Here is a 14,597-nt window from a genome sequence, read left to right on the forward strand (position 1 = left end):
AAAGTTACTGAGTTACATTTTAGAAAAGAGAACACTGTTAGCTGAGATCTTTTCCATGTGATTCTAAAAGGATGAGAGGGCAGATTATTTTCATTGGAAAAATTGAAATTACAAAAAGTCAGATTCCTCTTCTCACTGTGAATGGATCCACAGTTTGTCAGTTTATGTTGATCCAGTTTCTGTTGCTGATGGACAAACACAAAATCTGTCCTCTGTAATAGATGGGATTTACTATGCAGTGAAGTACAAACACTTAAAACACACTTATGTAAAAGTGAAATTACTGAGTTTAAAAAATCCTCAAAAAGTACAAGTAGCCTACACAAAAAAGCTACTCAATTACAGTAACAAGTGTAAATGTTATTAGCAGTAGTAGTTGAAGCATTAGTAGTACTTGAAGAAGTAGATGTTGAAGTACAAGTTGCAGTAGTATCAGCAGTGGTAGTATAGCAGTAGTAGTTGAAGTAATAATTGCAGTAGTATTATTAGCAGTAGGAGCTGAAGTAGTAGTTGCAATGTACTTTCAGTAGTAGTAGCAGTAGTAGTAATTGAAGTATTTGCAGTGGTAGGGTGTAAACGATATTATGAAAATTAAAGTTGGGTAATGTGAGCTCTGGATATGCAAAGACACAATTCCTTATTTTTAAGGTCCCTATAGGGATATTATAGTGTTTTACTTGTAGGTCTCATTGTGTCTTCTATAGTGAATATTTCACCCTCAAAAATGATTTGTTTTGGATTAGGGTTATTATGTTGAATATATGAACTGTCTGTGACTCCTGCTCTGTCCACTAATGTGCTCACTTCCATTCTGGTTTCATTACTATTGTTACCTTCATCATCATCATCATCATCATCATCATCATCATCATCTTCGGCCTGAATAAAGACACCCAGAGCAGCTCCCTAGCCAAACAACAGAACACAGCTTTAAACCTGCAATAAGTGATTTCAGACCCAGAAACCAATCCTGAAACGAACGTGTGCTACATGGAGATTTCCGTGAGACGTAATGATAAAAACAAACAGCCACACACCAGCCAGCTGTGTTGTTCTTTTCACCTCTTTCCGACTTGTTGTCAAATTCGGCCCGAGTAATGGCGGAATCGATGAAGCGAGCGAGTAAATGGTTTCAACTAGTAAACTTGCTACCTGCCTCTTCACTTGTCATTGTGGGTCATGTGACCTTCAGCTTAGTGTAGCTTTAATGAGAACAATAACAACAACAGAAATATATATATAAAGTGTGTTTGACATAAAGAGTGCGTTAGAGACCGTCCTTCAACAAGCTGCAAATCTGTAGCAACTATGTAATAACTCAATGTACTAAATGAGTTAAAAATGTAATTATATCCTACCTGTTAATGTAATAAACTGTGTGATAATGTTAATCAATAATCGACAATTACCACTTTATAAGGAGTGAGCTTCACGTCAGGAGTGTAGCTTTTTTTTTACAGTATAGACTGATAATGTAGAAACCCAAGTTCACACATTCTTCCTATCCTTATGACTTATTAAATCTTAAGTGAATATTATTATTAAATTGTCAGTTCAAAATATGTCACACATAGGCTTTTATTACATTTTCAACTCATTTTTACTACATTTTGACAAGTTATTACATTATCCAGCAGTTAAGACATCTTAAGTTGTTTAAGAAATTGCTGGATAATATATATATATAATCAAAAGCCTGCAAGCCAGTAATCAGTAGCTATGTTTTCTCACGCTTTCCCGTCCTTTGTATTTTACTGATTGCACTCAAAAATAAAAGCACACACTAAAACAAATGTATTTTGACAGTACAACAGATTCCACTGCTACACTGACAGTCTGACTCACTGTGTTTGAGCTCAATCTTTCAGTATATTCTGAAAGAATATACTAATGATGTATTAGAATAACGTCTTCCGCCACTAATAAACTCTGTAATGGCTCTCATGAGGACTTGAGGAGAGAGTCTGCCACCCTGCATATCATCATCATCATCATCGTCACTATCATCTTCATCTCTAACTGTGCTGGTCCACTGTTACAGAGACCTTCACTGGTAAAATCTTCAGAGGGAGTTCTTCCTCAGTGTAAAAGAATGGAAACAGCCTGTCAGTGAAAGTGTGTGTGAAGGTGTGTACGTGTGTGTTAGTATCAGGATCAGAGAATGACAGCTTTCCTCTGTTCCAGTCCAGATGCACTCTGATCCTCTGGAGCTTCTTCCTTACTAGGAGAACAGTGACTTGATCTGATGGGGAGAATGCTCTGTATTCACCATTATAGAACTCTATTCTCCATATTCCAGACTGTATGAGTCCCTTCCTCTGGTCAGAGTCTGCTGCCACACCCAGTTCCCAGACTGTATTGTCTCCAACCTCAATATCCCAGCTGTGAGTTCCTGAGTTAAAGCCCCCTGAGCCCAGGACAGAGTAGTAGTACCAGTCAGACCTCTCTGGGTTTTCAGGAAGCTGCTGTTCTTCTTCACGTCTCACACTGGTCAGATCTTCAGACAGGATGAGTTCTAGATTGGCACTGTTTGGGTCCAGAATGACAGGAGTGTAAGAGACCATCTCCTTCATCTTGTCCCAGACTGTGAAGCTCAGGTTGCCCAGGTGTTTGGCCTCGTCTATCAGAGCTCCTGAGACCAGCTGTGGATCCTCCAGCAGGGGGTGCTGGACTCTTTCCACTGTAGCCTTGTAGTTCTGCAGGAACGAGGCATCTTCAGCTCTCAGCTCCTTCTCTATGGCTCTGACTGTGTCTGAAAGAGCTGCTATCTCTCTGCTCAGACCCTCAATCTTCTTCTTCATCGTCTGACTCTTCTGCTGCTCTTCCTCCCTCAGTGCAGCGATCCTGGCCTCCTCTTCCTCTAGTAGAAACTGGTGAAGCTTCTTAAACTGCTCCTTAATCTGCCTCTCTGTGCGTCGGGCCTGGACCTTAATGTGCTCTGCTGTTCGATCACAGTTTCCTTTAACTTTATTAAAGAGCTCCAGTTTCTCCTTTAAGGGCTTCAGTGATTTCTGGAGTTCCTCCTTTGGATCCCGTGCAGCTTCATCGATGGGTCTGAATCTGTGGTTGGTGTGTTTTTCTGAATCTCGACAGACGAGACACATTGGCTGCTGATGGTCCAGACAGAAGAGCTTGAGTTTCTCAGAGTTCAGACTGCAGAGAAGCTCAGATCCTGCCGAAACTCTCTGAATTCTCTCCAGTAAGAAAACCTCACACAGGTTCTTTAACACCAAGCGGACAGGTGGATTATTCTTTGAAGATCTTCTCTTACAAAGTGGACACACATGTATTTGTTTCTCTGTCCACCAGCTCTGCAGACAGGCTTTACAGAAGCTGTGGCTACATGACAGGACGACAGGAGATGTCATGGCAGACGGGACAGGAGAGATACTTCTCTGACCTGGAAGCCATTTTCTCTCTGAGTGAAGCTAAAAACGAACAGCTCGAACAGCAATTCAGTCAGCCAGTCGTGGCACCACTCCCTCTTTCCCTCTCGTTACTTTCACGTTGAGCCGTGTTTCTCTAAAACGTTCAGCAGCCGGTTGAAGTGGCAGTATTCCAGTGCTCCCAGTATTCCCTTCTGTAACTGTCCTCCCTCAGTGGAAGTCGTGGGTGTGGTCTGAAGGCGAATCTTACCGTTTGTCTCTCGGTGTGTCTGTCTCTTCTCAGTGAGGAGAGGAGGAACGACAGCCTGTTTCCTGGTTTGTCTCGGGCGCAGCAGGCCGGGGCGGAGGCGGAGCTTTGTCACGCTTCAAAATTACACTGAAAGGATGAACTAAGAATGATTAACAGTCATTTCCCTGTGATTTGGCAAATGTGACTCACTGCAGGAGCAGACACACAGTATGTGTTTATTGTCAACATGAAGCTGTCTGAACACAGGTTCCCTCTGCTGGCTGGGAAGGGAGACTCACTTCATGGGAAAAGGTGCTAAGGAGGGATGAGATATAAAGGGAAAATGTACATTTATGCTAAAACCACAATAGCTTCTTTTTCTATCTACATCATTTATTAATATCCCCTTATACATTTGAGACATAATAGGGGGGGAATTTATAAAAATCTGTATATTTAGCTCTACACTATTTCACCTTTTCATAACAAAGATTTAAGTTCCCCAACATGTGTTACACGTACAAAACAGAAGCTATTAATTTATATTATTTCATAGTCATCTTTATAAACTATTAAATAATGTATAAATTAATACCTTAGTTAATGCTTATAAGCATTAACTAACCCTTAATTAATGTACCCTTATTGTAAAGTGTTATAAATAATGGTTACCTTATGAGTACTTTGTATAAAAACCAAAGGCATTAAAACAGTGGGGAGGAAAATGCCTCCATTACATTCACAGAATGAATATTCAATATTCGAGTTCACAATGACAGCGAGATGCTTCACAATGATTTCTATGTACATGCGTGTGGATTTACAAATCAGAGACACAAAACATTTGAATGTCTCTCTATCTCGAAGTACAACTCCGCTACACATTAGGCCTTTGACTGGCCCAAAATAGTCTGGTTCACAAGGCTTTGCTGAATAAACGAAGGAATGATGAAGTCTGATTCAAACCATATGGGTGTAATAGAAGGTATTCAGAGGGATTCCTCCATAAATCCTTATAGGTTTAGGCCCTACCAACACAGTAAAGTGCATAATGCCGTCCAGAGCTTTCAGTCAATGAAGTCCAACCAGTCCACTGCAGTTTTTCAGCGTTTGGCTCTCTTAGAACGGGGCTCCTCTGACTTCTGTCCCCGCCCTGGGTTCGCACCCCAGGTGGGCTGGATTCTTGTTTACACCGCCCCCCCCCCCCCCCCCCCCCCAAGCAGCAAGTGTCAGGCGGTTTGTCTAAGAGTCATGTTTGGGTCCAGTGGAAAATGAAATGTGCCTTAGCTACACTGCCTGTCAAAAGTTTGGGGACTATGAAATAAAACAAATGGAATTATGCGGTGACCAAGAAAGTGTTAAATAAATCAAAACTATCTTATATTTTAGATTCTTTAAAGTGGCCGCCCTTTGCCTTGATGGAAAGGCAAAGGCTTTGGAAAGAAATTCATACATAGGCATCAACTTCACTATTTATATTTGTCTACGAAACCAATTTCAAGCATTTAAGCAGAAGCCTTTAGATCAAAATGGCTTTAAGAGAATGAAAAACATAGTACATTCAATCAGGTGTGTCCAATTTTTTTGACAGGCAGTGTACATTCAAGAGTTATTATGAAAACGACCAGTATTTCCGTGTTACATATCAATGCACAAATACTAGAGCTTGGCGTATCCGCGTACCCCAGGAATGGGCGGTGAACAGGAGACTGAAAAATTTGGAATACCAATTTCAGGGTGTCTGCAGGTTTCAGAAAACTAAAAGACCTTTTTAATGATACTTGAATTTAAGACAAATTTAAAAACCAAAATAAAGAAATAAAGCTGGCAAAACCGGCCTATTTCTGTTTGGACATAGCTAATCAAAGTTCTGAAACTATAATGGCCAGGATAAGGAAAATGACAACAGGACGTTTAGGGACATGTATGGTCTGTCTCAAACGGCAGGGAGCAATTTGTTTCAGGTTTCAAGGCAGCAATTTGTTTCAGGTTCAAGTAAACTGGCTGCAAGGGTTTTAAACGCGTAGACTACATAAACACCCACACTCATTACCACCAGCTGTACAAGTAACTGCTAAAATGATGGAAAAACCAATATCAGCAATCCTCACTGGCGTAGATAAGGTCACCACTGAGTTTTGAGTTTTTTCTAGCCATAGTGAAATAATTAGCAACTTGACTTGAACTTGAACATATATCTATATGGTGGGCTCTATCTTTGCTAGGTAAGAAGAGTGCTTACAATGCGGAGATACCTGCTTTCAATATTTTCTAAACTCTAAAGGTTTTCATTTTACTTTGTCACTTACCCATGCATGATAAAATACAGTAGCTAATATTGGTTACAAGCAAGAAAGGTATCGTGGTAAATAGATGGTATCTGAAACAGGCAACCGTTACCTTTGTATCTAGGCTACATCTGCCGGGCAGTCCCTCCGGAACTGGTCGAAGAGTCCCTGCGTTTTTAAATCATCATCATAGAGACCAGCTGCGGGTCTCCGGGTGGTAAACCAGTCATGTGTAGATATAGTTTGGCCTAGTTTTAAGGCATCAAAAATGATAATGCGAACAGCTTTATATTATGGTTTCTATAGTACGAGGCAGATTTTAACTCGGAAGTAAACAAGCACACGTTGTCGTCGAAGAATGCATTTCTTTTTTTTTAAGTCAAGATAGTTCACTTCCTAGCCCAGTCTACGGAAACCATTGTTCGCGAGACTGGAACAGCACGGGACGAGAAAATTGTTGCAAAATAGTTTTCTTTATTTATGTCGTGCTGGTCTCTTACCTCTGTTTGTAACTTGCTGAAACCTAGAACATTATGCTCTTACAGAAAAAATATTGAATGCAAGACACTAGTCAAAACGCCTAACTGTCTTAAGCGAGTTAAAGCGAAGGCGGGTGAAGGCATGATATGCTCTTCTCGCTTCTTGTTGATACACTCTGTTGATGTGTAGTTCATCATTTGGCGACCTCTAGCTGTCTTTCCATAACGGCTTTCCATAAGTCATTCAACAGCTAACTACTCGGTGAACCGATGAGTAAACTTCGTGTTTTCGGTGGGGACAGCTAAAACATTGATAGCCTGAATATTGCTAGTGTTTCCCAACGAATTTATATGAGTTAGTAAGATATTTTTAAAATGCACATAACTTTAAACTTACAATGAACTGTCCCTTGAGCTAGTTTCGAAGTATGTCGATTTTACAATGTCCTAGCGCTTCTGTAGAGCACACGTTAGTGATATTGCATGTAAGAAAACCAAAATGTATTTATGGCAGCGGTGGGATTCGAACCCACGCCCCCGAAGAGACTGGAGCCTTAATCCAGCGCCTTAGACCGCTCGGCCACGCTACCGCGCGCACTCCACGTCGGCAAAACCTGTTTTGAACATAGCATAAAATGTGATATAGGTATAGTTTTGTAGGGATATTTCATTTATACGTACCAGGCGTCTCTAAAATCAGTGCCTGGAAGCATTGAAGCCGTTCTGGCAGCTTGTGTTGCCCCAACGCAACTGTTAAAACCTATGTTGGTCTTTATTTGCTTTACTTTGGCAACTACCTGGTATTCAGGGCAACAACAAACTTTGCCAAGTACATTATTCTATCTGACTTCCACAACAAGCATTTTGAACATTTTGATATTTGGTAGCAGCAAGCACAAACATCCTAGAAGAGACCACTCCCACACTCCCATCAGGATTGAAAAACTATTTATTACACACAGGCTTTTAATGTCATGTATTTTTACGTATTCCTCTTGTTTTTGAAAGCATAATCTTCTATAATCCTGTTTTTAACAAACTCCTGGTGCCTTTATCATTTATCTTAATGGCTTTGATTCTTTATTTTGTCTATAACGTTTGAACAGTACTATTCATATTCTGTTACATCACCACACGGCTATCTTGGTAGGAAAAAAGCAGGAGATTATAATCAATTAACAGGTGATTACAATTAAATGACAAACATAGCCAAAGAGCTGTGTGTATTGTAAAGCACCATATTGGTAAGAAATGCATGTGACATCATGGGAATACTATGAATACAATATAGTTTAATATTACTTGTTACTAAAGTATGTCAGTAAAATGCCCCAACCTGCTTTCAATATATACTTTCCCTTACTTGTTCTTGGTGCTTGTCTGTATTTCTAATGCTTTGTCATTATTTTCTGATACAAAGGTTTCCTTCTACAGTTTTACACCACATCCCCCTCTTGTGGCCTGACTCAGTGTCTGTACAATAGTGTTCACCCAACTATTCCCTTCAAGAAAAACACTCTCTTGACTTTCCTCTATCTAAATAAGGCTTCCTGCAACAGTAATTTTGACTTGGTGTTTACAGTTGTAGCAGTGGTCAGAGAGACAGAGAGCTGTGTGTGTATCTTACACAGTGAAAATACACTGTTGGTCTCATTTACAGTGACTAATGACTGGAACACCTTAGAAAAATTCGAGAAAAACTATAGGTGGAAGTGACTATAACAAATGACTGAACACAGGACTTAAATGTTACAGAACCAATGTTTGAGGAGCACCCCCTAGCGTCATAAACATGACACTACAGTACAGGGAACATCAACAGTGTCATGAATATGACGCCAGGGGGAGCTGTGCTGAAATTGTTTCCTTGGAATTTGAGTCTAGCATCAGAAATATGACAGTAGACATGACATAAACTAGTCTGCAGCCTCATATCAGAGTAATGCTGATATACAGTACAACAGCACTCCGTCTGTTGTTATATTACTGAGCTTTTAAAGCTCTTCATGCCTAGACTTTTATTTACTGACCCAGAAAACAGTTTACCTTGTGAGGCAGCTGGATTTGCGAGATCACAAACCATCTGGCAAGTCAGGTTAGAAAAGAGTAAGAACAGCTACCAATACTGCAAGGCAAGGCAAGGCAAGGCAAACTTTATTTATATAGCACATTTCAAACACAAGGCAAATCCAATGTGCTTCACGTAAAACAGAAAAAATACATTAAAATCCTCCTAAGCCAACTTGCTCAGGGCCACACACCACAACTATTTAAAATTACATTAAAAAAGAAAGAAAGACAGAAAGAAAGAAATAAAGAAAGATGGAGATAAAATAGGTAAAACATAATAAAAGAGGTAACACTTTACAATAAGGGTCACTAAGTTAAGGTTAGTTAATGCTTAATAAGCATTAACTAACCCCTAATTAACAGTTAACTAATGTGTCTGGTAATCATTTACTAATGGTGTTCATGTTAACTAAGGTATTAATTTATACATTATTTAATAGTCATCTTTATAAACTATTACATAATGTATAAATTAATACCTAAATTACACATTAGTTAACTGTTAATTAAGGGTTAGTTAATGCTTATTAAACATTAACTAACCCTTATTAGCATTAACTAACCTTAACTTAGTGACCCTTATTGTAAAGCATTACCATAAAAGATGAAAAAACAAACAAATAAATAAAAATAATAGCACATGTTGCATCTACATACAGATGATTTAGCAGAAGGCCACAGAGAAAAGGAATGTTTTGAGCCGACTTTTAAAAGAGCTGACAGTGGGAGCACATCCCAGGGCTTCTGGAAGTTTATTCCAATAATTGGGAACATAATTACTAAAAGCAGCTTCACCAGATTTTGTTTTCACCCTGGGAGCAACTAACAGACCGGTCCCAGATGACCTCAGAGGTCCGGGTGGCTCATATCCTAGGAGCAGGTCAGAAATGTATTTTGGAGCTAAGCCATTTAGCTCTTTATAGACAAGCAGCAGAATTATAAAATCAATTCTATGGCACACTGGAAGCCAATGCAGTGACCTAAGAACTGGTGTAATGTATTCTGCTTTCTTAGTCTTAGTCAGAACTCTGGCAGCAGCATTCTGAATGAGCTATAACCACCCCAGAGGTTTTTTTTCTGTATGATATGTCCTCGTGGAAGCATGTAGAGGTTGAATAAAAGAGGGCCAAGGGTTGAGCCCTGTGGAACTCCACATGTCATACTGACCCTTTCAGAGGCAAAGTCACTGATAGACACAAAGTAGTTCCTGCCTTACAGGTAGGTCTTGAACCAATTTATGACCGGGCCAGAGAGTCCAACCCAGTTTTCTAGTCTATCTAATAATATTGTGTGATCAACAGTGTCAAATGCAGCACTAAGATCCAGAAATGCAAGGATGGAAAGCTTGCCTGAATCTGTGTTTATACGAAGATCATTCACAACTCTAATAAGGGCTGTCTCAGTACTAGGGTCTAAATCAGGGTTGGAAATGGTCAAAGTGGGCATTTGAAATGAAATAGTTGAAGAATTTTTTTTTCCAGGATCTTACTAATAAGAGGGAGATTGGAAATAGGTCTGTAATTACTGATCACAGAGGCATCCAGGCAACTCTTCTTTAACAGAGGCTTAATAACAGCAGTTTTCTAAGTATTTGGATAAACACCAGACAAAAAGAGAGCTGTTAACAATTTGCAATAGCTCATTCGCCAAACAGCTAAAAACATTTAAAAAAAAGCTTGTGGGCAGAGGGTCAAGGCAGCAGGTGGACGACTTCAGCTGTTGTATAGTGTATTGTATATTATAGTATAGTATTGTTGTATAGCATATTACTTACATTATTTCTGTGTGAAGGAAATGGAAGCATAACCTTCCTGTTAGACATGGAAGCACTGATGGTTTGTCTGATACTCACAATCCTATCACTGAAAAAGGCGGCAAATTCATTACATTTAGCAGTAGAAAGAAGCTCTGGGGCAATTGATGCTGGGGGATTTATCAGTCTCTCAACAGCAGTAAAAAGTGTATGTGCATTGTTTTTATTTTCACTAATGATCTGGGCAAAAAAGGATTGTCTGGCATTTCTCAAATATATGTTGTAGTTTTCAAGCTGCTCTTTGTAGATATCATAGTGACACTGCATTGACACATTGTGTTATCTTTGGATGATTGTATAAAATATGTATACTGTAGATAATTAAGTTATTTGTCATTGCTTACTTTTTAAGCATCTGCTTGCCTACAGCAAGCACACTAATAATATCAGAAATTCTCACCAAGACAGAACTTGTTCTCACTCAACAAGTTGTGTGTGTGTGTGTGTGTGTGTGTGTGTGAGTGTGTGTGTGTGTGTGTGTGTGTGTGTGTGTGTGTGTGTTTCCTCAGTGAACAGTATCAGTTCCTGCAGTAGCTTCCAGCTGCATCAGTCAGTTCAGTCTCTGTTCAGTCTGACTGAAGGAGGTTTTTGTACGACACTTTATCACTGTGTGAACAGATACACACTATCGATATAGTGTTCACCCTGACAGTAGTAAACTGCTGTATCTTCAGCCTGGACTCCACTGATGGTCAGAGTGAAGTCAGTCCCTGATCCACTGCCTGTAAAATGACCTGAAATCCCTACTACTCGAGTAGTAGCCAAGTAAATGAGGAGTTTAGGAGCTTCTCCATCTCTCTTTTGGTACCAGCCTAAACGTTCGCTATAAACCGGATGATTAGTTTGACAGCTGATGGTGACCGAGCCTCCCGGAGCAGACCTCATCAATGCTCCAGGCTGAGTCACTGTGACCTGGCCTCTGGACTCTGAGGATACAGAGACAAAAACATAAACCACCGTCATGGTTTTCTCCGCTTCATTTCAGAGGGACGGATGTTCATAGAGGAGAGGAGTTTGATTCTCTGGACTTTACCTGTGAAGCAGCAGCAGAGGAGAGTCCAGATGAGGATGGAGATCAAAGTCATGTTTTGATGAGGAGGATTTCTGTGGCTTCTGTTGTCATGAAGGACAGCTGTCAGTCATCCAGTGTTCAACTCTCAGGACTATAAACTCTCCCAGAGCACTGGAGCATGGTGCTGCTGATGCAAAGTGGCTCTCTATGGAAATGCTCTGACTGACTCCAACAGGGACTTGGATTACTCTGATGATGCTGTTTCTAAATGGATCAATCAAGTTACCAAACTCTTGATTAACAATGTATGTAAGCTAAATGTTGTCTATAAATAAGTTTTCTTCAACAATGTTTTCTGTCTTGTTTTAGTTTACTTCTAGAGAAATAATTATCACTGGCAGAAAAAAGTTAACAATATACAAACCAGAACTGATTAATGTAAGTTTTTGTGTCATAGTTTGATTGTTCTGCCAGTTATTACTGCCAGATTTATTACTGGTGATAGCTATGGTACTCACCATTGTATCCTGTATGATAAGGTGGGTTGGTCTTCTCTGGCAGAGAGGCGTAATAAACATTGGTATTTGTTTGTATATAAAGCCCTTGTTGGAAAGCTACCACCTTACATTTCAGTGATGCTGGATTGGAACCTTGGACCCTATCAAACTCGCTCAAATGACTTGCTTATGCTTAAGGTCCCCCAAGCACAGTCTAAATTTGGACAATCAGCCTTTTATTTTAGTGCTCCAAATTCTTGGAATGATCTTCAACACACGCTAAAAATCAATACTCTACTAACCTATGGACAATTTAAAACCATGATCACAAACCTCCCTGCCTCAATGTGTAACTGTTTTAATTGATTTTCTTTATTCTCATCTATGTCTTGTCCTATTTATTTTAAACTTTTAACTTGTTTGTAACTCGACATCATTGTAAATGAGGGCAACCTCAATGGTTATTCGAGTTTAAATAAAGGTTTGAATGAATGAATTACACGAGCTTGGTAGGTTTAACAAATTGAGCTTGTTTTGTCAAAAGTGAGAGAGCCGTGTCTCTGAGAGGTTTTTGTATGGCTTCTCAATGAGTTTGTATCACTTCCAATGTTGGAAGTGAGTTCACCTATCTAATATTTTTACTAATCCATGAGCTACTTTTTAATTTCTTGCATATTAAATGTAAGCGGCTCTAGAAAACAAAATATTTGACTTTCTGTGTTAAAATATAATTTTTAAGCAACAGTTTTCTCTCACCAGTGAAAACACTGTTTAATAAATTAAATCCAAATGATCAATCTAATTATTATAAGTGCTTGGGCCAGAGGAGAAAGCATGTATTCATAACTATTAGTTTAAAGTTGCAACCTGAGGACTTGTAGTTTTAGTTTTGACTGACAAAGTGAGAGAGCCGTGTCTCTCTAGAGTGAGAGGTTTTTGTACGGCGGCTCAATGAGTTTGTATCACTGTGGTACACTTTTGGTGAAGGAACCAGACTGGATGTTGGAAGTAAGTTTCTTCACAAATATAAAATATCATATCATCTATCAACTGTATTATTCTTGTCTCTGAATGTTAGTCATAGATATAAATATATATTGTGTTGATTTACATCACTCATAGTCACCTTTTCTTTTTGATTGTTTCTCTCCTTAACTATGGAATCTACATTACTGAAGTTTTACAATACATTTGTTTACACGTAAATGAAAAGTCACCTAGAACTTTAAAAAAAAATAAAAAATAACAACAGTACTGCTTTGAAAATGTAGTTGTATTTTTTTTTAAATATTTTGACAGTTTGCTAAATTTTTTTGCTCTTTGAAATCTGTTTGGATGAACACAAGCATTTATTTGTTTTGTGCACCTTTATTTGTGTCTTTAAACATTGAATCTAAGTCATTGTTGCAGTTGATTTTTTCCAACTGCAACACAGCCAGTAGGTTAGTGTAAATTTACTTTGACCTTCTTTCAACAAATTCATAGAAAAAATACATTTTAAAAATGTATTCAAAATCCGATTTTATAATTTTTCCAATACTTATCTTATAATTTCGAGAAGATTCAAGTTTTGGAAGGAAATTGTAAAATGTAGCAAAATCTGTACTTTTATTTCTAATGAAGTTTGATGTATTCCTGGTCATATGAGGACTCTGTCTGTGCTGATATGCATGAGAGGCTTCTTAAAGGGAAGTGAAACAATGTGTGAGTGAGTGACTGGTGGAGCATAAAAACCATCTGACAGAAACACCTTAAAGGGGAAAATCGACTCTCACACAGTAAAGGTGTCAAAACGCCTGGTGATTGATTGACAGCTGCAGCCTTCCTGTCCTCTAAGCTGATTGGTGTCTCCCTAGATGATGTCCGTCCAACCCTGACGGTGTTCCCTCCCTCCAGCGTGGAGCTGGAGAAAGGGAAGGCCACGCTCATGTGCCTGGCCAACAAGGGCTTCCCCTCAGACTGGAGGCTGACCTGGAAGGTGGACGGCAGCAGCAGCAGCAGCTGGGAGGAGAGCAGGAGCAGGGTGCTGGAGAAGGACGGCCACTACAGCTGGAGCAGCACCCTGAGGCTCCCTGCAGACCAGTGGAGGAAGGTGGGCTCTGTGACCTGTGAGGCCACCCAGGGCTCCCAGTGTCCGCTCTTGGGGACAGTGGGGGGAGACCAGTGTTCCCAGTCCTGACCTGACTCACTGGGACTTCTGCTACTGGTTTTACTCTGCTACTGCTCTCAGTCTGCACTCAGCACTGTAGTCTCTCTCTCTCTCTCTCTCTCTCTCTCTCTCTCTCTCTCTCTCTCTCTCGCTCTGTCTCTCTCACCAGACTCATTACATCTTTAAATAGTAATGTTTTCTTGGTCGCAATAATGCCGATATTCTTGATATGTTAAGACAATAAAGACTTGTTCACCAAATCAGCTGTGTTTCTATGGATGTCATTATTATATTATTAATTAACTCTTTGACAGCAACATGACAGTGACTCTGTTTACCAGTGCTATCCTAAAGATAGGCAGGAGCTATGTGTGGATGTTAGGATGAAAGGAGGCCATTTTAATTTTCTCTTATCACTGTTTGCATGACTGGAGCAAAATTGCTCTCATTGCTTGCAAATTTCTCTCTATGTTTACACCTAGATAGATAATCCAATGTTTTAACCCCATGATCCCTCATTACCAACGTGTCCTATTGGCAGGCCCGGCATTGAGGGAGGGCCAGCCCGGGTCAGGCCCGCCCAATTTACGTCTTTGCCCGCCCCCAAATAGAATGTGTTTTAGGCAGTGATATTTTTTTTTTATGCTATGATATACAGTATATGATGTTTAGAT

The 14,597-nt window shown here is 39.6% G+C and overlaps 1 protein-coding gene, 1 non-coding gene and 1 gene segment (V, D, J or C); 1 reads left to right on the forward strand and 2 right to left on the reverse strand.

Annotated features, from left to right (window-relative positions):
* Positions 1–2,015: 2,015 nt before the first annotated feature.
* LOC139667304 (E3 ubiquitin-protein ligase TRIM39-like) lies at positions 2,016–3,368 on the reverse strand. The gene has a single exon (XM_071546751.1). The coding sequence runs from the start codon at positions 3,366–3,368 to the stop codon at positions 2,016–2,018; it is 1,353 nt and encodes a 450-aa protein (XP_071402852.1).
* Positions 3,369–6,890: 3,522 nt separating this feature from the next.
* trnal-aag (transfer RNA leucine (anticodon AAG)) lies at positions 6,891–6,972 on the reverse strand. Its single transcript has one exon. It is a non-coding gene; the product is annotated as a tRNA-Leu (tRNA).
* A 5,632-nt stretch (positions 6,973–12,604) lies between these two features.
* Positions 12,605–14,174, forward strand: LOC139667318 (Ig kappa-b4 chain C region-like). The segment is given in 2 exon segments: positions 12,605–12,782; positions 13,631–14,174. A coding segment is annotated over 1 exon segment (252 nt).
* The last annotated feature ends 423 nt before the right edge of the window (positions 14,175–14,597 follow it).

The sequence above is a fragment of the Centroberyx affinis genome, unplaced genomic scaffold (genome assembly GCF_046629955.1).
Source record: "Centroberyx affinis isolate AG114_WGS23_722 - 3 ecotype Tasmania unplaced genomic scaffold, CSIRO-AGI_Caff_v1 ptg005443l_1, whole genome shotgun sequence".
NCBI lineage: Eukaryota > Metazoa > Chordata > Actinopteri > Beryciformes > Berycidae > Centroberyx > Centroberyx affinis.